This window comes from Heptranchias perlo, chromosome 5 (genome assembly GCF_035084215.1).
Source record: "Heptranchias perlo isolate sHepPer1 chromosome 5, sHepPer1.hap1, whole genome shotgun sequence".
NCBI lineage: Eukaryota > Metazoa > Chordata > Chondrichthyes > Hexanchiformes > Hexanchidae > Heptranchias > Heptranchias perlo.
This window is the reverse complement of record NC_090329.1, coordinates 113043717-113071340: the sequence shown is the minus strand read 5'-3', so window position 1 is coordinate 113071340 and position 27624 is coordinate 113043717. Positions and strand designations below refer to the sequence as shown.

Sequence of the window (27624 nt, the reverse complement as noted above, 5' to 3'; positions counted from 1 at the left end):
CTGATGAAATTTAATGCAGAGAAGTGCAAAGTAATACATTTTAGCAGGAAGAATGAGGAGAGGCAATATAAACTAAATGAGACAATTCTAAAGGGGTTGCAGGAACAGAGAGACCTGGGGGTATATGTGCACAAATCTTCGAAGATGGCAGGACAGGTTGAGAAAGCAGTTAAAAAAGCATACGGGATCCTGGGCTTCATAAAAGCAAGGAAGTTATGTTGAACCTTTATAAAACACTGGTTCGGCCACAAATGGAGTTTTGTGTCTAGTTCTGGGCACCGCACTTTAGGAAGGATGTGAAGGCCTTAGAGTGGGTGCAGAAAATATTTACTAGAATGGTTCCAGGGATGAGGGACTTCAGTTACATGGATTGTCTGGAGAAGCTGGGGTTATTCTCCTTAGAGCAGAGAAGGTTAAGGGGAGATTTGATAGAAGTGTTCAAAATCATGAAGGGTTTAGATAAAGTTAATAAAGAGAAACTGTTCCCATTGGCAGAAGGATCGAGAACAAGAGAACACAGATTTAAGGTGATTGGCAAAGGAACGAAAGGCGACATGAGGAGAAATGTTTTTACACAGCGAGTAGTTATGATCTGGAATGCGCTGCCTGAAAGGGTGGTGGAAGCAGATTCAATCGTGGCTTTCAAAAAGGAATTAGATAAATACTTGAAGGGAAAAATTTACAGGGCTACGGGGAAAGAGCGGGGGAATGAGACTAACTAGATTGCTCTTACAAAGAGCCGGCACTGGTTTGGTGGGCCGAATGGACTCCTTCTGTGCTGTAACCATTCTATGATTCTATGATTCTCTAGTCTCTTCACATATCTGAAGTCCCGCATCCCTGGTACCATTCTAGTAAATCTCCTCTACACCTTCTGTAAGGCCATGATATCCTTCCTAAAGTGTGGTGCCCAGAATTGGACACAATACTCCAGCTGGAGTCTATCCAGTGATTTATAAAAGTTAAGCATAACCTCCTTGCTTTTGTACTCAATGCCTCGGTTTATAAAGCCAAGGATACCATATGCTTTTTTAACAGCCTTCTCAACTTGTCCTGCCACCTTCAAAGATTTGTGGACATATACCCCCAGGTCTCTCTGTTCCTGCACCCCCTTTAAAATTGCACCATTTAGATTATATTGCCTCTCCTCATTCTTCCAACCATTCTGTTTTATATTTCATATTTCTTGCATCATCAGTATATTGCTTTTTGTTTTTCTTAGATAATGAATGTTGCCAGGCCATTCAACTGTATAAGACAATTACAGATGAGGACAGCCATTTGGCTCTCTTAAATCATCCATCCAGAAAGATACTAAAGTTTACCTTGCAGCATGTAACTCTTTTTTTAAGTGATTCTGCTGCTTTATCTGGAAGTCCATTCCATGTGTTTGATTGCTCTTTGTGTGAAGAACTTCATGATATCCGTCCTATATTTACCTTTTACTTGGTTGAACAATAATATTTAGAATTAATCTTTTCCATTCCTTTTACCTTGTATACCACGCTGAAAAGAACACATTTCTCCAATCTTTCCTCATAAAACACAGACCTTTGACACCAGGAATCAGCCTTCTAGCTCTTCACTGTCTCTAGTGCTTGAATATATCCCTTGAGTTTCGGCAACCAGAGCTGGACACTATTGTCAAACTGTGGTTTCACCAGAGCTTCTGACTTCTGCACAGTACTTTTGACTTATATTGTATTCTTTCAGTTATGTAGTTCAACATCCTATTATGTGTTGTTGATTGCTGCTCTACATTGGTTGGACATGTTGAGTTGCCTGAGACTATAGGGACTCTCTCAGATTCCTCCTTAGCTATTTAAGTACTATTCATCAAGTATGTGTGTCATCTAATTTTACTTCCCATCTGTGGTATTTTACACTTGTTAGCATTAAATTGCATCTGTCATTTATCAATCTGCTTACATATTTTGTCCAACTCATTCTATCATTTCTTAGCTGCCTCCTCTAGATTCACTGCCCCTCCTAGTTTGGCATCTGGAAATTGGCCACTTTGCATTGAATCCAAGCCATCTATGTAAATTGGAAACAGGAGTGGCGCCACTCAGTACTCCAATCTTCACCCTGACAAAGTTTCTCTAATTAGTACAGGTGGGTATTGATTTCAATAACTTCAGATCATAATCACCGCTCCCATTTTTTCGGTTGGCAGGTGCTGGTAATGGTTCTGCTGTTGCCATTTACAGCTCCTCTAGACCCGTCTTTTGTTTCTTTACTTGTCCCATTACCACCCTCCTTGCCTTGCACCATCATCCCTTTTGTCATTTAATCACTCCTGCCCTCCACGCTATCAGAGACCTTCCCTCTTGTTCTTTCCTCCCCTCCCCTTCTTTCCCTCCCCTTTGCCTGGCTCTGTACTTACTTAAAAACTGTTAAACTTCTTCCAGTTCTGATGAAAGGTCATCGGCCTGGAACATTAACTCTGTTTCTTTCTCCACAGATGCTGTCTGATATGCTGAGTATTTCCAGCGTTTTCTGTTTTTATTTCAGATTTCCAGCATCCGCAATATTTTGCTTTTGAGCGTGTGAAGGTTCACTACTCGTATTCTATGCAGACTTTTTGGATTGATAACAGAATGTTGAGGTGCAATGGCAGCATCTCTTAGCGTGAATGTGGAGGCTTTGCTAAGTGCTAGCAGCTTCCTCAAAAAATACAAACATCAGGCCAGAAATAAATGGGTATTTGTCTTACTGCAATATGTACAGACTAGATGATCAGGGAAGTGTGTTTGGTGCAACTCTGCTACTGTGTTGCTGCTGCAATTCTTTCTATCACTGCCTACAGCAGTTCAGTTGCTAGTTACCTTTCAGATGGAAAATTAAGTAGTATGTAGATGATGGTATCATAAATAACAACATAATTTTTGATAACCTCCACCATGTTAACGATGACAGGTGGGAAGAAAAGAGTTGGACCAAAAACACTTCACCAATCGATCAGTCGCACCAAGTCCCGTTCACCCATCACCCCATGCTCACTGTCCTACATTGGCTCCAGCTCTGGGGACGCCTCGATTTTAAAATTCTTGTCCTTGTTTTCAAATCCCTCCATGGCCTCGCCCCTCCCTATCTCTGAAACCTCCTCCAGCCCTACAACCCTCCGAGATCTCTGCGCTCCTCCAATTCTTGCTTCTTGCGCATCCCCGATTTTAATCGCTCCACCATTGGTGGCCGTACCTTCAGATGCCTAGGCCCTAAGCTCTAGAATTCCCTCCCTAATCCTCTCTGCCTCTCCACCTCTCACTCCTCCTTTAAGATGCTCCTTAAAACCTACCTCTTTGACCAAGCTTTTGGTCACCTGTCCTAATATTGCCTTATGTGGCTCGGTGTCAAATTTTGTTTGATAATTGCTCCTGTGAAGCACCTTGGGACATTTTACTACCTGAAGGCGCTCAATAAATGTAAGTTCTTGTTGTAGATATTGCAATAAGACAAGTACCTATTTATTCTGACTTAATATATATTCCTCAGAGGAAGTTGCGGATCTATGTCAGCAACCTTATCAGATAACACTACAGGACACCACCTTCACAATAACGCTAGGCTTCTGTACATTATCAGAGGCTCCAGAAATATTGACAGCTGCTGCTCTAACCTCATGCTGGCATTGAGAGATTTGTTACACAATCTCACAGACCAATAATGGTATCACAGATTGGTTTGCTCTGACTGGTAACCAGATAATAGGCTGTTCTGTTTGAGATGTTGCAACAACTATTCATTCACTATGACAATATGTATCGTTTTTGCACCATCACTTCCAAATACCATTGTGGGCTAAATACACAGGGAAGGTCAATGGTAACTGAGAGCGGGAAGCACAAGGAATGCAAAATTGATTTCAAGGCTGTTAAAATGTAAAAATATAAACAGACTCCTTTGGTACAGGTACAGTACCTTAAAGTGTGCTCCATAAATTTGTCTTCTAACTTAATGGTAGCTTTTTTTCTGTAAAGTTTTTAAAAAATAATCTAAGCCAGTATTTATTGGTTGTAAGGATACTGATGAGCAATCATTGTCTATTGGGATTCCCACAACTGTCAAATAGGGCACATGCACTATTTCTTATTGTTTTATTCCTTCTGACACTTTGGGGTAAATTTTAACCCCACGAACGGGTGTGTTGGGGGCAGGTGGGAAGGTAAAAATTGTAAAAAAAGTAAAACCTGACCTCAGCTCACCTCCAATCCGCCCACTTCTGGTTTTTACGGAGGCAAGTCGAAGGGCGGGTGACCAACCTGCTCTTAGGAGGCAGGTCAGTCAGTGAAATCTTTTAAGGAAGCTGAGGGTTGGAATTCCCGGGCCTTCTGATTCACACCACACAAGAGGAGGCGAGAAGGCCCGGATCAACAGGCCTTTATTGCACTGCTTATGGGCCAGGAGGAGCAGAATTGTTTCCTCCAGGCCCAACAAACTTACCTGCCGTGATCCCACACACGCGATCGACCACAACCCTGCCCCCACGTCCAACCCTCTCCCGTGATCTCCGACCCCCCAAGCGATCTCTGACCCCCCACGAGCTCCGACCCCCCCCGCGATATCCAATCCCCCATGACTGAACCCCTGATGACCCCTGATGATTGACTCCTGATGACCTCTGATCCTGACCACCCCCCCCACCAGTGACCGACCCTGCCCCCCTGATCTAAGACTTACCCGCTGGCATCCGCTCCCTGGCTGCTCTCCCATCCGACTGACAGCCAGCCTCTCAATCCTACCGGCCTGTCGGGCAGGAAACCTACAAATAGAGAACAGTGGGTTTGCTGAATATTGAAGACCACAAATCTTGAGGCAGTAATGGGGAAATACTTTCCTTACAGTCCCAGTCAGTTTCTCCCGTCACCAGGGCTTCAATTTTAATACCAGCATGCTTTAAATTACATTAAAATCGTACGGACGTCCGGCAAATCCGTACTTCCAGGTTTCCTGTCAGGAATTCCTCCCTCCCTTTCCCAGCTCCCGGATAAAATTTAGCCCATGCAGTCCTGAGGAAAGCAACCCCCCCCCTCCCTGAAAATAACCTAATGTAAGTCAATTGTTAGAATTCGAGATTTTTTTCCTTACACGGTCAGTAATGGTGCAGCTCTCCTACTATATAAAAATCTGGACAAAATTTTGTCTGTTCTGCTTTATTGCCTTAGAACAGAATTTAACTGCAGCTGCTTCTTTGGGATTGTAATTCTCATATTGTGGAGGTTAATTAAGGGGGAGGGTGGACAGCCAGTAGTCGTGGTCCATATTGGTACCAACGACATAGGTAAAAAAAGGGATGAGGTCCTGCAAGGTGAATTTAAGGAGTTAGGAGATAAATTAAAAAGCAGGACTTCAAAGGTAGTGACCTCAGGATTACTACCGGTGCCACGTGCTAGTGAGTATAGGAACAGGAGAATAGACAGGATGAATGCGTGGCTGCAGGGATGGTGTAGGAGGGAGGGATTTAGATTCCTGGGACATTGGGACCGGTTCTGGGGAAGGTGGGACCTGTACAAGCGTGACGGGTTACACCGGAGCAGGACCGGGACAAATGTCCTCGCGGGGGTGTTTGCTAGTGTTGTTGGGGAAGGTTTAAACTAGAGTGGCAGGGGGATGGGAACCTGAGCGGGGACTCAGAAGGGAATAAAGTTGAGAGCAGCAAGAGCGGGGAAGACCCAGGGGAAATCTACAATACAAATAGTACAAACAGTTGTTCAAGAACAAGTGAAAGGGAAAAGCATAGAGCAGCGGAAAGAAAGTGTACTTTAGGCACTTTAGGTACTTTAGGCACGACAGATAAAATGAAAACTAGAAGGCGTAAGGCGATTAACCCAGCATCAAAGCTGTGGCAGGGAGTTGGGAACCTGCGCAGGGAGACAGAGGAAAGCGTATCAGGAAGGGACAGAAGGTATGGAGTAAAAGGTAAAGTGTTAAAAAAGGAAAAAGCAGGAACTAAGTGTCACAAAACAGATTTGAAAGTTCTTTATCTGAATGCACGTAGCATTCGTAACAAAATGGACGAGTTAACGGCACAAATAACGACGTATGGGTATGATCTTGTGGCCATTACAGAAACATGGCTGCAGGGTGACAACGACTGGGAATTAAATATGCCAGGGTATTTAACAATCAGGAAGGACAGGCAGGAAGGAAGGGGAGGTGGGGTGGCTATGTTAATAAGGGAAGGAATCACTGTAATACAGAAAAAAGATATTGGGACAAAGGATCAGGATAATGAAACAGTTTGGGTAGAGATAAGGAATAATAAGGGGCATAAAACACTCGTGGGCGTAGTATATAGGCCTCTTAATAGTTGCAACTCTGCTGGAAGAAGTATTAATCAGGAAATAGTCGGGGCATGTAATAAGGGAACAGCTATAATTATGGGGGATTTTAACTATCATATTAACTGGACAAATCAAATTGGGCAGGGTAGCCTTGAGGAAGAGTTTATTGAGTGTATTAGGGATGGATTTCTTGAGCAGTATGTAACTGAACCAACAAGGGGGCAAGCAACCTTGGACCTGGTCCTGTGTAATGAGCCAGGATTAATTAATAATGTCCTAGTTAAGGATCCCCTTGGAATGAGTGACCATAACATGGTTACATTCCATATCCAATTAGAGGGTGAGAAGGTTGGTTCTCAAACAAGCGTACTGAGCTTGAATAAAGGAGACTATGATGGTATGAGAGCGGAAATGATTAAAGTGGACTGGGAAAATAGATTAAAGGGTAAGACGGTACATGAGCAGTGGTGTTCATTTAAGGAGTTATTTTACAACTTTCAAAAAAAAAATATTCCACTGAGGAAAAAAGGGTGTAAAAGAAATGACAGCCATCCGTGGCTAAGTAAAGAAATTAAGGATAGTATCCGACTAAAAACAAGGACATATAAGGTAGCCAAACTTAGTGGGAGGATAGAAGATTGGGAAGTCTTCAAAAGACAGTAAAAAGTAACTGAAGGATTGATTAAGAAAGGGAAGATAGATTATGAAAATAAATTAGCAAAAAATATAAAAACAGATAGCAAGAGTTTCTACAGTTATATAAAAAGAAAAAGGGTGGCTAAGGCAAACGTAGGTCCTTTAGAGGATGAGACCGGGAAATTAATGGTGGGAAACATGGAGATGGCAAAAATGCTGAACAAATATTTTGTTTCAGTCTTTACGGTAGAGGACACTAAGAATATCCCAACACTGGACAAACAGGGGGCTCTGGGGGGGAGGAGCTAAATACGATTAAAATCACTAAGGAATTGGTACTCAGTAAATTAATGGGACTCAAGGCGGATAAATCCCCTGGACCTGATGGCTTACATCCTAGGGTCTTGAGGGAAGTGGCAGTGGGGATTGTGGATGTTTTGGTAATAATTTTCCAAAATTCTCTGGACTCGGCAAAGGTCCCGGCAGATTGGAAAACTGCTAATGTAACACCCTTATTTAAAAAGGGTAGTAGGCAGAAGGCTGGAAATTATAGACCAGTTGCTTAACATCTGTGGTGGGTAAAATTTTGGAGTCTGTTATTAAGGAGACAGTAGCAGAACATTTGGATAAACATAATTTAATAGGACAAAGTCAGCATAGCTTTACAAAGGGGAAGTCATGTCTGACAAATTTGCTTGAGTTCTTTGAGGATATAACGTACAGGGTGGATAAAGGGGAACCAGTGGACGTAGTGTATTTGGACTTCCAGAAGGCATTCGACAAGGTGCCACATAAAAGATTATTGCTCAAGATAAAGAATCACTGGATTGGGGGTAATATTCTGGCATGGGTGGAGGATTGGTTATCTAACAGGAAGCAGAGAGTTGGGATAAATGGTACATTCTCGGACTGGCAACCTGTAGCCAGTGGTGTTCCGCAGGGGTCGGTGCTGGGTCCCCAACTCTTTACAATCTATATTAACGATTTGGAGGAGGGGACCGAGTGTAACATTTCAAAGTTTGCAGATGATACAAAGATGGGAGGGAAAGTAGAGAGTGAGGAGGACATAAAAAACCTACAAGGGGATATAGACAGGCTGGGTGAGTGGGCGGAGATTTGGCAGATGCAATACAATGTTGGAAAATGTGAGGTTATGCACTTAGGCAGGAAAAATCGGAGAGCAAGTTATTATCTTAATGGCGAGAAACTGGAAAGTACTGCAGTACAAAGGGATCTGGGGGTCCTCGTGCAAGAAAATCAAAAGGTTAGTATGCAGGTGCAGCAGGTGATCAAGAAGGCCAACGGAATGTTGGCTTTTATTGCTAGGGGGATAGAATATAAAAACAGGGAGGTATTGCTGCAGTTATATAAGGTATTGGTGAGACCGCACCTGGAATACTGCATACAGTTTTGGTCTCCATACTTAAGAAAAGACATACTTGCTCTCGAGGCAGTACAAAGAAGGTTCACTCGGTTAATCCCGGGGATGAGGGGGCGGACATATGAGGAGAGGTTGAGTAGATTGGTACTCTACTCATTGGAGTTCAGAAGAATGAGAGGCGATCTTATTGAAACATATAAGATTGTGAAGGGGCTTGATCGGGTGGATGCGGTAAGGATGTTCCCAAGGATGGGTGAAACTAGAACTAGGGGGCATAATCTTAGAATAAGGGGCTGCTCTTTCAAAACTGAGATGAGGAGAAACTTCTTCACTCAGAGGGTAGTAGGTCTGTGGAATTTTCTGCCCCAGGAAGCTGTGGAAGCTACATCATTAAATAAATTTAAAACAGAAATAGACAGTTTCCTAGAAGTAAAGGGAATTAGGGGTTACGGGGAGCGGGCAGGAAATTGGACATGAATTTAGATTTGAGGTTAGGATCAGATCAGCCATGATCTTATTGAATGGCGGAGCAGGCTCGAGGGGCCGATTGGCCTACCTCTGCTCCTATTTCTTATGTTTTTATGTGGTTTCTGACTCTTGTTTCTCATACAGACCATGGATGAGATCCGAGTTGCTGTGATTGGAGCCGGTGTTGTGGGGTTATCTACCGCTGTCTGTGTAGCCGAGTCGATTCCACATTGCTCTGTTACTGTGATTGCCGAAAAATTCTCTCCGCACACAACCAGTGATCTCGCTGCCGGAATTCTCAGCCCACACTTCTCTCCAGGTGAGCTAGCAGGGAATTAGTTTGCACCACATGTGAATGCAGATTTGCAGTGAAAAGCAATTGCAAGAATCACATTGGAATTGACACTGCAAATTAAGTTCCTGGAAAAAAACTATTGAATTGCATAAGAATATAACAAGAATAAATAATGCTTATCTGGGCGGTCCAGAAATCTCAAAAAATACCATACACTTTAGTCTCGATTTTTCACCCATTCCTAGTTAGTGGCAGAACACGGTTTTCATTCCCTTAATTTGGGCAGGTGGTGCAACATCGTCAATAAATTCGATGATTTTCACTCCACAGTGCAGCTATCCCCATCAGTTGCTCTGTTCGCTGGCACTTTAATTTTAATAACCAGGTTTTATCGTTCTGCTTCTTTCGGCCCAGTGAAGAGTGAAGGTTATTGTAACAGCTGGTCGTACAGTCAGCAAATCTTCAGCTCACCGGCCCTGTTTCAACTTAAGAGTCTGAATCAAAGTGCCAGTCTGTGGAATGGAGCAAGCACCAACTGTAAGTGCAGTTTCCACGGTAAGCAGCTGGTTTTGCGGACTCTGGATGTGCACCGGTTTACACCACCAGTGCACTGAGCACTTGCTGACTGTGTAACCAGTTACAGTAAGCAGCTGGGAACTTCCTTCAGTTTTGGATTGCCCGAGAGGGAGAGCCCTAGCACTTTAAAGCATGCTGGTATTAAAACTGAAGCGCTGGTGACAGGAGAAACTGACTGGGACTGTAAGGAAATTATTTCCCCATTACTGCCTCAAGGTTTGTGGTCCTCAATATTCAGCAAACCCACTGTTCTCTATACTGATCTGTCTTAATCTATATGTCGACTTGATGTTGTAAGATTCCTTACAATAATCTATATGGATACTGAATCACTGAGAAAAACTGCAACATTACCAGTCTTTAGGGTTGCTCTCATTCTTTGAATGTAGTCATGATGTGGAGATGCCGGTGATGGACTGGGGTTGACAATTGCGTGGTGCAGGAAGCCCAAGAGAACGGAACCTGACTGTTTTCAAACCATCAGACCCCAATTCCACTGCAGTCTTTCCCATCAGCCTCTCATCCCGGACTGATCCACAGCCTCTTTTGCATCCTCAGGCATGTTCCCCACCGTGTTCCTCCTACCTCAATACATTCACACCTAAATTTTCTGCCCCCTAAAATTAATGGATTGAAAATCATGGGGCAGGGGTGGGGTCTGCATTTTGACAATATGCGCATCTGATGTGCACCAGGAGTGCAGAAGTGGAAAAAGTTACCCTTTTGTGCACTAATAGAGAATTTGTCGACTTATACAGTCTTTGACAAAAGTAAATTTCCACAAACAAACAGAAAATACCTGACAAATGCTCAAGTTCAAAGTTTACGCCTTCTCCAAGTTTTTACAGAAAAAAATCCTTAGGCCTTAAGAATAGTTCAGAGGAGAGATTTTTCAACTGAATTTTCAGAAACAATAAAGAGGTGACGGACAACAAAAGAGAGATGCACTTGATAAATAATCTCTTTCTTGAAACCATAATTGCAGGTGTATTTGTCCGAGTAGTTCTTAATAGAATGCAGCATTTGTTAACGATTTAGGCAGATTTGCCTAAAATAAAACTCTTGAGGATTCAGTCTCCAATTTCTTTTGAAGTCTTTTGAAAAAAGCAAAGGAGCTCTCAAATCTTCACAGGATGAGGTTGACAGACCCTTCATGTTGGTGCGCAAACTGGGAAATTCGGCAGATTGCACGTGCTCAGAATGCAGAGATATGGTTGAAAGCTCTGCACAATTGTGAGGTAAAATCCAGTCGAAGGTCAGGTTTCTGAGACAGGTTGAGGCCTTGAAGTAAACATTTTAATGAAGGTATTAAAAGATGCTGAAGTTAATTGGGTAAGTTTAAGCATGCTGTTGTGAAATATGTTTTGAACAACAGAATTTTCAGCTCCTGAGAAATGGTGGATGAAATTGTTTTCAAATAGCATTTTGAGTGATTTGATTGGTTCATCAGCAAACTGATGGCAAGTTGAAAAAGGGAAAGGCTTGCATTTTTATAGCGCCTTTCACAACCTCAGGACATCCCAAAGTGCTTTACAGCCAATTTGAAGTGTAGCCACAATTGTAAGGTAGGAAACACGGCGGCCAATTAGTGCACAGCAAGCTCCCACAAACAACAATGTGATTTGCATGTTTATACAATGTTTTGCCATTATAAATGTTTATATATAGACTTTTAGTGTTAAATATTGATTTTAACTACGTGTGACTCCATCATGAAAGAGGAAGTAAGGTTGTGTGGACAGGAAGTGCGCACTATTTGCAAGACATTTAGGAACATAGGAACAGGAGTAGGCCATTTAGCCCCTTGAGCCTGTTCCACCATTCAATGAGATCATGACTGATCTGTGACCTAACTCCATATATCCGCCTTAGCCCCGTATCTCTTAATATCTTTGGTTAACAAAAATCTATCAATCTCAGATTTAAAATTAACAATTGAGCTGGCATCAACTACCGTTTGCGGAAGAGAGTTCCAAACTTCTGCCACCCTTTGCGTGTAGAAGTGTTTCCCAACTTCACTCCTGGAAGTCCTGGCTCTAATTTTTAGGCTATGTACCTTAGTCCTAGACTCCCCAACCAGCGGAAATAGTTTCTCTATCTATCCTATCAGTTCCCCTTAATATCTTGAAAACTTAGATCAAATCACCCCTTAATCTTCTAAATTTTAGGGAATACAACCCTAGTTTGTGTAATCTGTCCTCGTAATTTAACTCTTGGAATCCAGGAATCATTCTAGTAAATCTACGCTGCACTCCCTCCAAGGCCAATATATCCTTCCTAAGGTGTGGTGCCCAGAACTGAACACAGTACTCCAGGTGTGGTCTAACCAGGGCTTTGTACAGCTGTAGCATAACTTCTACCCCCTTGTATTCTAATCCTCTAGATATAAAGGCCAGCATTCCATTAGCCTTTTTGATTGTTTTCTGTACCTGTCCATGACATTTTAATGATCTATGTACATGGACCCCTAAGTCTCTTTGGACCTCTTTGGGCTTTTCACCATTTAGAAAGTACTCTGATCTATCCTTTTTAGGTCCAAAGTGAATGCTCTCACACTTGCCTACATTGAAATCCATTTGCCAAAGTTTTGCTACATTCACTTAATTTATTAATATCTTTGTAATTTTATGCTTCCATCTACACTGCTTACAATGCTGCCTATCTTTGTGTCATCGGCTAACTTGGATATGTGGCTCTCTATCCCATCATCTAAGTCGTTAATAAATAAGGTGAATAATTAAGGCTCCAACACAGATCCCTGTGGGACACCACTAGTCACATCCTGCCAATTTGAGTACCTGCCCATTATCCCCACTTTCTGCCTTCTGCCATTCGCCCTCAATTCCATGAGCTTCAACTTTAGCTAACAGTCTCTTATGAGGGACTTTATCAAATGCCTTCTGGAAGTGCATATAAACAACTTCCATAGACATTCCCCTGCCCACTATTTTAGTCACCTATTCAAAAAATTCAATCAGGTTCGTCAGGCCTTTACAAATCCATGCTGGCTGTCTCTGATCTGCTGAAAATTTTCAGTCACTGTATCCTTAATTATAGACTCTAGTAATATCCTGACAACAGATATTAGGCTAACTGGTCTATAATTCCCTGGTTTCCCTCTCTCACCTTTCTTAAATAGTGGAGTGACATGTGCAATTTTCCGATCTAAAGGAATGGTTCCTGAATTGAGAGAACTTTGAAAGATTATAGTTAGGGCAGCTGCAATGTTCTCACCTACTTCCTTTAAAATCCTGGGTGGAAACCATCTGGTCCTGGGGATTCGTCACTCTTTAGTGCTATTATTTTCTGCAATACTGTTAATTTGCTTACATTAATTATGGCGAGTCCCGTCTCTGATTCAAAATTAGTTTCCTTGGGGTGTCTGACATGCTATCCTCGTCCTCTACTGTAAATACTGAAGCAATGTAATTATTTAACATGTCTGCCATTTCCTAATTTTCATTTACAATATCACCATTATCAGTTTTTAATGGGCCCACATTGTTCTTGACCACCCTCTTTTTCCTAATATATTTGTAATTTTTTTTGGGTTGCTTTTAATATCCCTTGCAAGTTTCTCTTCATACTCCTTTTTTGTAGCTCTTTCTATCTGTTATGTCACCCTTTGCTTTTCTATGTATCTCTCCCAGTCGTCAGGATCTGTGCTACTTTTTTGCATTTTTGTATGCTTTTTCTTTTAGTTTTATGTCGTCCCTTACCTCTTTTGTCATCCATGGCTGTTTTTTTTTGGCAAGTAGAGCTCTTGCCCCTTAGGGATATAAACTGGATCTGTATCACGTTAAATTCTTTTTTGAACACCTCCCACTGATTTTCTGTCGGTTTACCCATTAACAGTTTACTGTGGACACTCTCTGTCTCATCCCGTTGAAGTCGGCCTTACCTAAATTTAGAATCTTAGTAGCTGATACAGTTTTCTCCCTTTCAAGCACAACGTTGAACTTGATCATATTATGTTCACACACCGTTAGGCTGTTAACTAAATCTGGCTCATTACTCATTATTAAATCTAATATGGCCAGCCCCCTTGTTGGTACTAGGACATATTGTTTCAGAAAGCTGCCCTGAATACACTCAAGAAATTCGCTACCTTTCTGACATGAGGTCGTCTGCTTATCCCAATCCATATGAAAGTTAAAATCTCCCATTAAAACCATTCTGCCTTTGCTACATGCTTGTCTAATCTCTACATTTATACATTCTGCCACTTTATAGCTGCTAACAGGGGGCCTATACACAACTCCCACTATTCCCCAGTCTTAAATCCTTTTCTATTTCTTAATTCAAACCATAAAGTCTCCACTACCTGCTTCCCTCTCGTTATATCCTTTTTAATAATGTATAGACCGATGCAAAAATATAATGTGTGTGGAAGGGGTGAAGAAGGTCATATAACTGTCATGGGTTCTTTATCTTGCCAAGTTCGGATAGAGACTAAATGCCAACATGGACTGGTTGAGGCGAATGGCCTGTTTCCGTGTTGTAACTTCTGTGTACTTTTATGTATAAAGAGGCAGTGGCACAAAGCGTTTCTTCCTGGATGGATGACATAACAATATCCAAACGTGAAGGTTGAATCACATTATCAATGGTATATAATCTAACACTCCTGCAGTTTTAATCATAATTTGAACGTTTTTGTGACGACGATGGTAGGCTTGTGTCCTTAATAGCTGGTTTTACTTTCGGTACTCTTTTTCGGTGAAGGTGTGAAATTGTAAGGCACATAAATGATTGTAAAATGTGTGTATATATATGTGTGTGTGTATACAATGTTGGTGATTACAAATGTTTTCGTTTTTACTGATTCTTGTTTTGAAAAGAATCCTTTCTTGTTAAAATCAGAGACACCAGTCAATCGTCAGAAGCGCTGGTTTGAAGATACATTTGGTCACATCTTCTCTATTGCACAGACAGCAGAGGCACCTGATGTAGGTGTGCAGTTCTTATCTGGGTAAGGAGACAATTTTCAGTTGATATATATTAATATATATATTATTTTAAAGAATAGAATACATTATCTACTAGAGCTTCTCTGTACATAGTCACCTTTGAGCTCTGATCTATCAGTGATATTCGAAGGGTCTTCCATCTTTCCGATCAAACATTAAACACAGGCCCCATCTGCCTTTTCATAGATTCATAGAATAATGCAGCACAGAAGTAGGCTATTCAGCCCATCGTGCCTCTTTGAAAGAGCTATCCAATTAGTCCCACTCCCCCGCTCTTTCCCCATAGCCCTACAAATTACTCCTTTTCAAGTATTTATCCAGTTCCCTTTTGGAAGTTACTACTGAACTTGCTTCCACCACCCTATCGGGTAGTGCATTCCAGATAGTAACAACTTGCGTAAAAAAATTTCTCCTATTTCCACCCTGGATATTTTGCCAATTAACATAAATCTGTATCCTCTAGTTACTGACCCTCCTGCCAGTGGAAACAGTTTGTCCCTAACTACTCTATCAAAACCCCTCATATGTATGGAAAAGAGCCCACAGTAATATTCAAAGAACAGCAGAGCTCTCCCGGTGTCTTGGCTAACATTCCTCCCTCAACCAAAACTATAAACATAGATTAACTGATGATTTATCTTGATTGCAGAGTGCATGTTGGCTTCTGAACTTGCCTACATAACAATAGTGATTGCACTTCAAAAGTAAGTGCTTTGGGAAGTCCTGATGGTATAAGATGCTATTATGAATGCAAGTTTGTTCATTTTTAAATCTTTTTTAACATAGAAGCTTAGGTAGGATATTATGGCTGGAATGTGTGCTGTTGTTAGAAGTAGCAGACGCCTGTGAAATGCAGCTAATTAGATGGAATTGGGAAAAATTGAATCTCGGAGTGCATTCCGACGATAGCCCATTTGAAGCACATCCTGTCAGCCTCCAGGTCTTTATTGAGCATGTGCGTGTGGTGCCATAATAGGGGTTGTTAGGGGATGTCAAGGATGTGCTGCAGTATTAGGTAGAACAAGTAAATGATGGTAATCAAAATGGGCAAGCAGTAATTGAGTTTGTGAAGAGGAACAGCAGAGGGAGAGTATTAAGAAAAAGAGTTAAGGAGGATTATTGACAGGTGTGAAAGATTAGAAAGGCCTTGGGGAACAATACCAGATGCAGTGATATGATCAGAGCAAATAAGGAGGGTGCACTTGCTGTACCCTAATGGGAGACAAATTAGAGGAGGCAGAATTAGTGGTTGAGTGCAGAGATGGAGGCAGATGCATGAACTGCATAAAGATGTGTTTTTGGGGATCTGTGATAGAATGAATGGTGAGACTCTTAGCACTGGGAATGAGAGGAATTAAGGCTGATATTGTGATGAAGAGGATTGAGAGCCCAGGGGAAAGAATATTGGGGCAGATTACAAAGAACCACATGAGAAAGGATTCAGGGCAAGAATGGCTGTTCAGGAGCTATTGGGAGTGGTGACTGACACCCCATCTAGCTGGCCCACCAGGATGAGCAGAAGTGTTGAATGAATTTGAGCCTGTAGTGATAGCCAATACTAGCCAATGATCTGCATGGTTGACAGTTTTTGCTGTTGGTATGTTGATTTCAAGTCAGGTGTAGAATGGAATATTTGCCACTTGCTTGGATGGGTGCAGCTGCAACAGCATTGATAAAGCTCAACATCATCTAGGACAGAGCATTCCCCTGATCACCGTTCCAGCCACTGGACTCGATAGACACCCCCTCCATCACTGGTGCACTGTGGACACAGGATGTACTATTGACAGGATGCATTCCAGCAACTCACCAGATTAATTCAACAGCATCTCCCTCCACTGCGACCTCTACCACCAAGAAGTACAAGAGCAGCAATGTCATGGGAACAACATCACACTGTCCTGACTTGGACATTTCCGCTGTTTCTTCATAGTTGCTGGATCAAAATCCTGGAATTTCCTACCTTACACTGTTGTGGGAGCATCATTTCCACAAGGACTGCAGGGGTTCAAGAAGACCCACACTACCTTCTCAGGGCAATGAGGTGATGTGTATTAAATGTGGCCCTGTCAGCATCATCCTCAGAACAAATAAAAGAAATCCAGTGGGGATCTTGCCAACCCAACTTTAGCCAACAGTGGCAGGGGGAGGAGAAGGAACTAACTAATTAATATGTAACTCTGATGCTAGAACACTCGAGAGAGATGAATGTTCAAGGTTATGACATGGACACATAATATGTGACAGTTTCTGATGTTTGCTATCTTGTTTATGTCTCAGAAAAGTATAATAATGGCTTGATTAACCTTTAATGAAGTTTAACCAGACCAAATAGCAACTCCCAAATGAAAACTATTGGAGCAAATATTGAGCAACATCTAAAACCATGCTGAAAATCTTTAACCAGATTCAGTGGTGTTGGCACTGATTAGATTACTTGTTTGTCATGAATACTGTTTAATACTAGTGTCTGGAGGTCAGATTCAACCCAAATCAGATCGCCATATCACTGTGTAAATTGCACCAAACCTGTGTGCCAACACTGGTAGTGATTGCAAGTTTCATGAAAATTGTAGACAAGCCACTTTCATTACCTTTCCCACTTATTCATCTCATATCATTTATGAGCAGCTCACTGCTTCTCCCTCTTGCTGCCAGTATGATAAACTGTAATAATAAATCCACAGTAAACAAGCATACTGCCATCTGCTGTACTTGGCATGCACAGCATTAAGAACAGTTGTGGAGCTGCCCTACTGGTAGCCAGCAGTATAAACATGTTAAATAAAAACAGAAATGCTGGAAACTCTCAGACACCATCTGTGGAGTGAGAAGCAGTGTTAACGTTTCAGGTCGATGACCTTTCATCAGAACTCTGTTCACTCAATTTTCCCACAGGGATTGAAGACAATTAACACAGATCCTTGAATAAGATGTAATAAGTAACACTTTTCAACAAGGCAAATAGGAATCCGAGACTTAAAAGCTGCTTTTTTTTTACATATTTTGTTAATTTATCCTTTTGGGTCTGTGAAATTGAAAGAGGGCTGTGCTCCTGGGTCAATTTGTAACATGGATTAGATGTGTTCTCTTTGACCTTCCTGACAATCTGCATCTACTTGCATCAGAACTGATCTGAACTGTAGGCTATACTTCAGTATAGTGGAAAGAAGACATGCACGTTTTTTAAATCATTAAGCTACTGCCATAACCTTGAAAATTGCCAAAATAAAAACAGAAAATGCTGAATGTGCACAGTAGATCCATCATCATCTGATAGGAAGAAGACAGATTAATGTTTGACATAGAGGCCCTTCATCAGAACTGGAAAATGTCACCATCTGAAATGGAAGACTGTGGAATGGCATTCAAGAGCAAAAGATGCATAAAATAACTTCAAAATAGAAAGGAACAAAGTGGACTATAAAGGTAAAAACCAACAGGAAAATCATGGAGACAGTCAAGGGAAAAGTACAGAAGAATGGGTGAAAGATGTACTCTATGAATGGTGTTAAAAAAGCTAAGGATGAAGTTACATAGAATGTACAGCGCAGAAACAGGCCATTCAGCCCAACAGGTCCATGCTGGTGTTTATGCTGCACACGAGCTTCCTTCCACCTTTCTTTATCTTTATCTAACCCCATCAACATGTCCTTCTATTCCTTTCTCCCTCATGTATTTAAAGCGAAGCTAGATAAACACATCTATGCTAATCGCCTCAACTACTCTTTGTGGTAGCGAGTTCCACGTTCTAACCACTCGCTGGGTAAAGAAGCTTCTCCTGAATTCCCTATTGGATTCATTAGTGACTATCTTATATTTATAGCCCCTACTTCTGGCCTCCCCTGCAAGTGGAAACATCTTCTCTACGTCTAACATATCAAACCCTTTCATTACCTTAAAGATCTCTATCGGGTCACCCCTCAGTCTTCTCTTTTCTGGAGAAAAGATCCCCAGCCTGTTCAATCTTTCCTGATTGGTATAACCTCTCAGTTCTGATATCATCCTAGTAAATCGTTTTTTGCACCTTCTCCAGTGCCTCTATGTCCTTTTTATATTATGGAGACCAGAATTGTACACAGTACTCCAAGTGTGGTCTAACTTCTATACAAGTTTAACATAACTTCTCTGCTTTTCAATTCTATCCCTCTAGAAATGAACCCAAGTGCTTTGTTTGCATTTTATTAATGGCCTTATTAACCTGCTTCGTTACTTTTAGTGATTTGTATATCTGTACCCCCAGATACCCCTGCTCCTTTAACCCATTTAGACTCTGATTTTCCAAGGAGTACGTGGCCTCCATATTCTTCCTACCAAAATGTACCACTTCACACTTGTCTATATTGAAATTAATTCGCCAATTACATGCCCATTCTGCAAGTTTATTAACGTCTTCCTGTATTTTGTCGCATTCTTCCTCGGTATTAACTGTACCCTCCAATTTAGTGTCATCCGCAAATTTTGAAATTGTACTTCCAATTCCCAATTCTAAATTGTTTATGTAAATGGTGAACAACAGTGATCCCAACACTGATCCTTGTGGAACACCGCTTCCCAGTCTGAGTAACTACCCTTAACCCCTACTCTCTGTTTTCTGTTTTGCAGCCAGCATGCTATCCATTCTGCTAATTGTCCCCTGACCTTAGTCATGAGTCTACTATGCGGTACCTTATCGAAGACCTTTTGAAAATCCAAATATGTTACAACTACATTACCCGTGCCTGCCCTTTCTGTTACTTCTTCAAAGAGTTCAATAAGGTTGGTCAAGCATGACCTTCCCTTTTGAAATCCGTGCTGACTATTCTTTATTATATTTTTGCTTTCTAGATGTTTTTCTATTACATCTTTAAGTAAGGATTCCATTATTTTTCCTACCACCAAAGTTAAACTAATTGGTCTATAGTTCCCTGGACTAGTCCTATCTCCTTTTTTAGATATAAGAATCACAATTGAAAAATTGAAAGAGACCTAGGAATCCTGGTACATTTGATACTTAACACGCTCAACCAATGCAGAGCAGCAATTAACAAAGCTGATAGAATGCTGAACTACATATCCAAGAGAGTAAAAAATGGTCCCAAATTTCCTTGGGCTGGCAATTTTTGATGGGGCCTGAGGTGGGCAAAACCTTTGTTCACTCCTGAACATGGCCCATAATTTCAGAGGGGACAGGGTCAGGGGTATGTTTTCCCACGCTGGGAATTTACTCAGTCCTGGCCTCTTTTCCAACCAGTGACCTGGATGCTGGAATGAACTGGCATATAGGTCAGCTAAGGCTGGAATTGGGGTTGACCAAGGTCTCCAGGTAGGGGTCCTGGCCTATGGAAATTGTTCCCTGGACCTTTTCTGATCAGCCGTCTTATAAAGGGGGACAATCATTTTTGCTGCTACACCTTCTGATAAGGGTGACTGTCCGCAACCCTCCCCATAGTGGGTGGTCAAGATGTACCCATACTGGCCTGAGCACCCACTCATGATACATAAATGTACTGAACCTGCCCTGACCCTAGATACTTTGGCAGCGTCAACAGCACCAGTGAGGAGCGGGATCAAACATTTTCAGGCCCAGTAAGTCAGAGGAAGTCATGATCAAACTGTACAGTGCTCTGACTGCACCTTCAGTACTATACCAAGATCTGGTCATTGAGAAATAAGGCAGACATTCATGCACTGGAGGAAATGCAGACATGAGCCACAAGCTGATCCTAGTGTAGAAGGTCTTGAGTTAGACAGAAAGACTGGAGAAACATCACGTGCATGTTCCCCTCCAAGTCACACACCATCCCAACTTGGAAATATATCACCGTTCCTTCATCATCGCTGGGTCAAAATCCTGGAACTCCCTTCCTAACAGCACTGTGGGAGAACCTTCACCACACAGACTGCAGCAGTTCAAGAAGGCGGCTCATCATCACCACCTTCACAAGGGCAATTAGAGATGGGCAATAAATGCCGGCCTCACCAGCGACGCCCACATCCCATGAACGAATAAAAAAAAAACATGGGTTTTTCAGCCTGGGAAGGAGACACCCAAGAGTTGATCTTACAAGACAGTTAAGGAGTTGAGAAAGGTAAATTCAGAATATTAAATTGCAAGAGTAAGCCAAGGGGACACAGGTTCAAATTAGTAAAAGATAAATTAAATAATTAAAATCAGGAAGTTCTTCTTCACCCAAACATTGATCAACACATGGATGTAGCCAATGAAGGGACTTTAGGGTCTTTCTGGGTGGATAAACTAAGGTGGGCCGATTGTGATCTGAAATTGCCACAGTTAATATTCAGCCCAGTGGACTGCAGAATGCCAGAAGGAAGAAGAGATGCTGTTCCTGAATTGTGTCTTGAACCTGGTTGGATCGGTGTAGCCAACAAATGGTGGAAAGGCCAGAATTGGAAAAGTAGAGGGAGTTGAAAGGGCCACGGGACAGAACGGAAATATTTGGCAACCGTCACCCAATCTTGGTTTGATCTCCTCAGTATAGAAAATACCACAGTATGATCAGTGAGTACAATACAGGAGATTGGAGCTTGCAATAAATATAATAACTGTCTTCCATGGAAAGAATGTTTAGGTGTGGGATATCCAGGTACTTGTTTAGATTTGTATTCAAACTTGGGTTTTGCAACCTGGGTCTGATATACTTATTGGGCTGTCTCTGTTGTAACAAGGAGTGATCAATACTTGAAATGGAGTTTCCAGACAGAGCAGTAGTGGGAAAAACCCTGGAATCATTTAACGAACAAGTTGATCCTGCAATGGGGGAATGCAGAGTCTTTCTGGATGGATGAACTAAGGTGAGCCGAATGGCCTTCCTCATCCATAACAATCTTGTGATCTGAAGCTGCCACAGTTAATATTCAGCCCAGAAGACTGCAGAATGAAATTGCAAATGGCATAACATTTTATTATTTAAAAACAGGATGAGGTTTTCTTTTCTCTGTTAAATTTTACACTTGTAAACAATTTTACAACACCAAGTTATAGTCCAACGATTTTATTTTTAATCCCACAAGCTTTCGGGGGCTTTCCCCTTCCTCAGGCATGTTTCCACACCGCCTGAGGAAGGGGAAAGCCCCCGAAAGCTTGTGGGATTAAAAATAAAATCGTTGGACTATAACTTGGTGTTGTAAAATTGTTTACAATTGTTAACCCCAGTCCATCACCGGCATCTCCACAAATTTTACACTGGCATAGAACTGAAATTGGTATTTTATTTTAAAGGTGCAGCATCAAGAATGTAGTTAAAGATGAACCCACTGTTGAGTTAGACAAGTCACCTTGCAGTGCATGGAACTATAGTTGCACGGAGCACACACTCCGACACTGTGTGCCCATTCGGCATGTTTTCAAGCTCTGCCTACAGTACAGGAAGCCATGACAGTGTCACTAATGTCACACAAGATTCAGTGTGGTCTTGGACTAGGCCAGTTTGTGTTTTCCTTTTTCAGTTCCATTTGTTGAGTACTCAAATTTTGCTGGACATATGTTCTATCTTTTATACTTTCACAAGTAACGTTGCAACACTGGGTGATGCCCACCATTTTGCTTTATGGAAGTCCTGCTAATATCCCTGACATTTAAAAAATTTATCACCTGAACTGCAATTTTTATTTGAAAAAAACTTCCAAAAATCACTGGCCTCATCATTGCTGGCAATGGGAAAATAGCCATTTAAAACATTTATTAATTTTCATTGACTTTGAAATGATATGGCTTCTTTAACTTTTGAATATCGTGACTTTAAATAAAACAACAACTTGCATTTATACAGAGCCTTTAACGTAGTAAAACGTCCCAAGGCGCTTCACAGGAGCGTTATCAGACAAAAATTGACATTGAACCAAAGAAGTAGACATTAGGACAGTGACCAAAAGCTTGGTCAAAGAGGTAGGTTTTAAGGAGCGTCTTAAAGGAGGAGGGAGAGGCGGAGAGGTTTAGGAACATAATTGTAAATAAAATGTTACATTGATCTTCTGGCTGATTAAATTTTTTCTTTCTATACCTTTCAAGATGGGAGATATTTAATGTGCCTCCTAAGGAACGGATCCCATTCTGGTCTGATGCTGTGCTGGGATTTCGGATCATGGATGATTCTGAGCTGAAGAGGTTTCCACAGGCCACATTTGGCTGGATGTACACCACTTTGCTTTGCGAATGTACCTGCTATTTACCTTGGTTGGAGAAAAGGTAAGGGTTTCAGCACCGGTATGGATCACCCCTACTGTACTTCTTTTCTGGAGTTTTGGTGGTAGAGTGAAGGATATAAGTTAAGGGTCAACACCCCACAAGGAATGAGCAAAGGCAAATCTTCAAACATCATATAGGAGGGAGGGAAAAATGTTCAATAAGTTCATCCAACTGGAACATTTTTGCAGTTGCTAAACATAACAAAGCTAAATATTTTAGATTCAGATAACCACTTTTGAGAGATTAAATCTGTTATGCTTCTTAATTATATTCAAGTAAAGTCACTGCTGTGATAAATTCCCTGATTAACTAGATTTTCTCAATCACTTTTGCCTGACTTTGATGTCTTCAGCATACCTTACAATATAGGTACTGTAATAGTACTGTGGAAGCCCTTTGTAACTTTGCAAGTCAAAATTTTAAAGGGTATATATATTGCCCCTACAAAACGATGTACTATTTTTCATATACTTTGATATCAGTCTTTGATTACATTGAACTGCTGTCATCTTCAGTACAAAATTAAATCTGCTATACTTGTGTTGCAGTCTGAAGGAGTATAAATCCCTGTGAAATAGGAATGGTAACTATAATATTTGGTACCTCATTTGGTGATTAAACTAACAATCCAATCAACATTTAAGCCCGTTGCCATCAAACATGCTAAAAGCCAGCATTTTTGAGTCTCCAAATTGTACATGTGCACAGGACAGTGAGACTAGGAAAGCTGCAATGCAAATGATGGGAGGTAAATGTAAGTCATGTTCCTTTGAAGAAGACTGCTGCTTGGTGGCACATCAAGTCAATATCTATACATGATGATTACAGACCCTTTCAAAGAGCAACAAATTACCTGGTTAGTAATTCTAAAATTGGTGGAATAGCTTTAAAGTTTTACTTTGAAATATCAGTTTAAAGAACACCTGCATAGTTCTACTTTGGCAACTGAGCTTTCGAGAAACAGCAGTGACAGTAGGTGTTAGTGGAGTCTTGAATGCAGTCAATGGCCCTGTGTGTTTCTGTGTACACGGAACAGCACCTGAAGTTCAGATAATTTAGTTACTTTTTAAACTCTTTTAATTTAGTGGTTTGAGAGTTTTCTCAGGTCCACTCTCATTTCTCACTACTAGAACCTACCTAAGCGCACCTTTCCTGTCGTTCCACTTCACTGGACTCACACCTCCTCTGATCTTTCATTTCCAGTCACATTCTTGTGCTAAAGATGATTCATTAATTGCTTTTAACCTACAGCCACTTGATAAATGCAGTCATTCCATGGTTTCTTCTTAACGGCCCTATGCTGGTTTGGTTCCTTTCTCCAGTTTATAGTTTGTGATTATTGGGTGAATAGTGACCGGATAGGAATGATCAGCAAGAATTGGTACCAAGAAACTAAGGCAAAAAGTGAGGATTCATACTATGCTTGGCTCAGCTGGTAACAGTGTTTTGGATGAGCTCAAGTTTATGGAGGGTGGAATATGGGAGGCTGGCCAGAAGAGCATCGGAATAGTCGAGTTTAAATGCTGCAAGCTATCGAGATTTTTGCAGTCTCTCCCCCTCCCCCCCCCCTTTAGTCATGCTCCCTCCGCAAGCCTCAACGGGTGAAGGCAGCTTATTTGACTTAGATTCATGAGCTTACTTTGCAGTATCCTGCGAGAACAGTTCGTCATTCAGCCAGCACAAACCTCAGATGTCAATCATGGTCCTGACAGCTTTTCAGCAAAGATGTGCAGGTGGACCATAGACAACTTCAGTATCGCTGCCATTCCCTGTTCGTGTCATGCACTAGTCTGAAAAGTGAACTATGTCAAAAAAAATTAGTTGTATACTTCCAAGTAATGTTCTGTTTCTCCCAAGCTTTGTCCCCTCCTTTTCTCTCTCTCTCCTCCTCCCCCTCCCCCGCTACCTTGAGAACTAAATAAACTCTTTTACATGTTGTTGACCGATTATTTGTCTTCCTTCTCATAGATTCATAGTCATTGAATTTGCAGCACAGAAGGAGGCCATTTATTCCATCGTACCTGTGCTGGAACAAGCTCTTCAACTAGACCTGCTTATTTTAGTCCAGTTGCCTTTCCGTGTATCCTTTAATATTCTTCCTTTTCAAATGCCCATCCAATTCCCCTTTTAAGTTATGTTCTAACCTCTGACTCAATAGGCACCGGTGGTGAAGCATTTCCTGGGCTGATAATCCTCTTTGTGAATTATTTTTCTAATTTTCCTTTATATTCTTTTAAGTGATAACACAGAGTCTATGCCCCCTTGTCAACCAATGGAAACAGTCTTTCTGTTTACCCTTTCAAAATCTTCATAATTTTGAAAATCTCTTAGATTTGTCCCCTTAGCCTCTGTTCCTGTGAGAAAAAGCCCTTATTTTCTTTTTCACTAACTCCTCATACCTGCAATCATTCCAGTGAATCTTTGCTGTATCCTTTCTATGGTTCTAATATCCATCCTATAATGGGATGCCCACAATTGCATTCAGTACCCAACTGTGACCTGACCACTGTATTGTACAAACTCAACATCACTTCTTTGGTTTTTACATTCAGTATAAAACCCAGTGTCCCATTTACTCTTTTATGGCCATTTCTAACTGCAATCTTGCTTTAAAGAACTACGTATCTCTTAATTTCCCTTTATTCTTAAGGACCTTACCATTTAAGGTATACTCGCTTTCATGATTTTTTTTTCCCAAAATGTACTTACATTTCTCCTCATTGAACTACATCTGCCACTTATCTGCCTCTTGGAAAAGAACAGCCTCCTAGCCAAGGCGATGTGCCTTTATATCAAAAGACAGATATGGATTAGGAAGGCTATCCCCACCATCTTAGTCCATCCATCCAGATAGAAATGACAATCCTGTCTCCAATAGATGCAATTGTCTCTTAAGTTATTTAGAGTTTTTGCCTCTGCTACCCTACCTGGAAGTACATACCGTGTGTTCACAAACAAAGATTAGAAAGATATGTAGAGATGAGGAAAGCCATACAGCCCCGTCTGACTCGTCATTCCGTAGAAACCGATAGTCCCCATCGCAACATCTAACTATCTCTTGAATGACTCCTGATTTGTTGGGCTTAATTTTGAAATGGTGGCGGGTTGGCGGGGGACGGGTGGTGGTGAAGGTGCGCGTGGCAAACCCGAGTAAACAAAACTTACCATTTCCAACACAATCGCATCATAATTGATGGTGATTAATGTTCTTTCAGGGTTTTGTGCCTGGCAGCCAGCCTGATTGACAGGAAGATCGGGGAACGGGGTGGGGAGGGGGGGAAGAGTGGAAGATCGAGAGGGGAGAGTGGAAGATTGGGGTGGGGGAGAGTGGAAGATCAGGGGGAGAGTGAAAGATCGGGGGGTGAAGAAGGGGAGATCGGAGAGGGAGACATCGGAGCAGGGTGGAAAGATAGGTTGATTTTGTGTTTTAACTTTGTGCAATGGTTTTTTATGTAATTTATTTTGTTTCTTTTTGCCTGATCTGGCCCTTCATGTCTGGTTTCACCAAGTGTGAATCAGAAGCTGTGGGAAAGCCGCCCAGTTAAGTTAAAAATCTTTCTAATGACTTACTCTGTCACAAGTAAAGTGCCTTAAGTACCTCAATGAGGTACATTTGGCTCTTTAACTATCATCCCACTGGCTTTAATTGCTGGCGGGACCTCTGGATTCAGGACGCCCGGGCGCACACAGGTGCATTCGTGGGGAACTCGGACGTCGGCGGGTTGGAGCCGGGCTCCAAACCCGAAGAGGATTTCCCTGATTTTCGGAGCCCCTCCGCCCCCAACGCACCTGCAATTTCCTGGGAAAATCGAGCCCATTGTCTCCACTACCCTACTTGGAAGACCATTCCAGGTATTAATCACTATTTGTTTGAAGAACTTCCTGCCATCAGTCCTAAATATGCTTTTTTGCTCGTTTGAACCTGCGCCTCCTTGTCCTACTGTAATCATTCAATTGGAAGTAGCATTCCGGATTTATCTTTTCTATATCGTTTACTAGCTTGGAGCTCTCCCTAAGGTCCACATCACAGTCACTCCTTCAAAGGCTGAAATAACAAAATTTCTCCTGGCTTTCCTTCTAAGTCAGTTCTCTGACACTGGGGATCAGTCTTGTACCTCTTCTCTGCAGTGCATCCAGGAGTTAAATGTTTCCCCTGTGACTCAGTGACCATAACAGAACAGGGCAAATAAGGCGTGATCTGACCAGGGCAACAAATATTTTAAGCACGCCTTCCTTTGACTTGTAATGTACCAGTTTGGTTATACAGTTTTTATAGTTTAGCATTCTGTTTGCTTTGATGATGGCTATTCAGCACCGACTGGACATGTTGAGAGTCAAATCTATTTATACCTCTAGATCTTTTTGAACTTCGTCCTTAATTACTTTGACACCATGCATTGTTTGTCTCCTGGGAAGGAAGCTCCTAAATGTTTAATGAAAGCCTTGCCTATTTCTTCACTCATTTCCTGAGCCCCTGTACATCAAGAAACCAGTGGAGTTCAAAACTGCGAGGAGAGTGTAGAATGATTGGTGCAAAAGTACTGGAATTTTTACTTATTTGTCTTAATTGTATTTTAACATTAATTTACTTAACTTTAGTTATTCAGCACCAGAACGGTTTAAGCTTGTTTATTTGGTGCTTTACCCGTGGGCCAGTTTGAGCCGATAATAAATATTTGATTACATAATTGGTGCGATTAGTTGTTCTCTGTCTGTTTTTTTTCCTGTGACAGTGGGCTCCCCGGCCTCCGCCATGGGAGCCCTGCCACAGCGGGAGAAAAGGGCAGCCGGTGAACTACCTTTTTTTAAAAAAAGAGAAACGATTT

At 41.6% G+C, this 27624-nt stretch overlaps 1 protein-coding gene across 8 annotated transcripts in view; it reads left to right on the top strand.

The window, feature by feature from the left end:
* ddo (D-aspartate oxidase) overlaps positions 1 to 27624 on the top strand; it is a 65009-nt gene that overhangs the window by 16622 nt on the left and 20763 nt on the right. For 5 of the 8 annotated variants that reach the window (XM_067985035.1, XM_067985033.1, XM_067985036.1 and 2 more), the window contains 4 exons: positions 1963 to 2115; positions 8914 to 9088; positions 14504 to 14612; positions 22622 to 22798. In XM_067985035.1, the coding sequence (XP_067841136.1) occupies positions 8917 to 9088; positions 14504 to 14612; positions 22622 to 22798 (458 nt within the window). In that variant the 5' untranslated portion in view covers positions 1963 to 2115; positions 8914 to 8916. The remainder of the gene's footprint in view (positions 1 to 1962; positions 2116 to 8913; positions 9089 to 14503; positions 14613 to 22621; positions 22799 to 27624) is intronic. The other 3 variants (XM_067985040.1, XM_067985039.1, XM_067985041.1) reach the window with 1 other exon arrangement.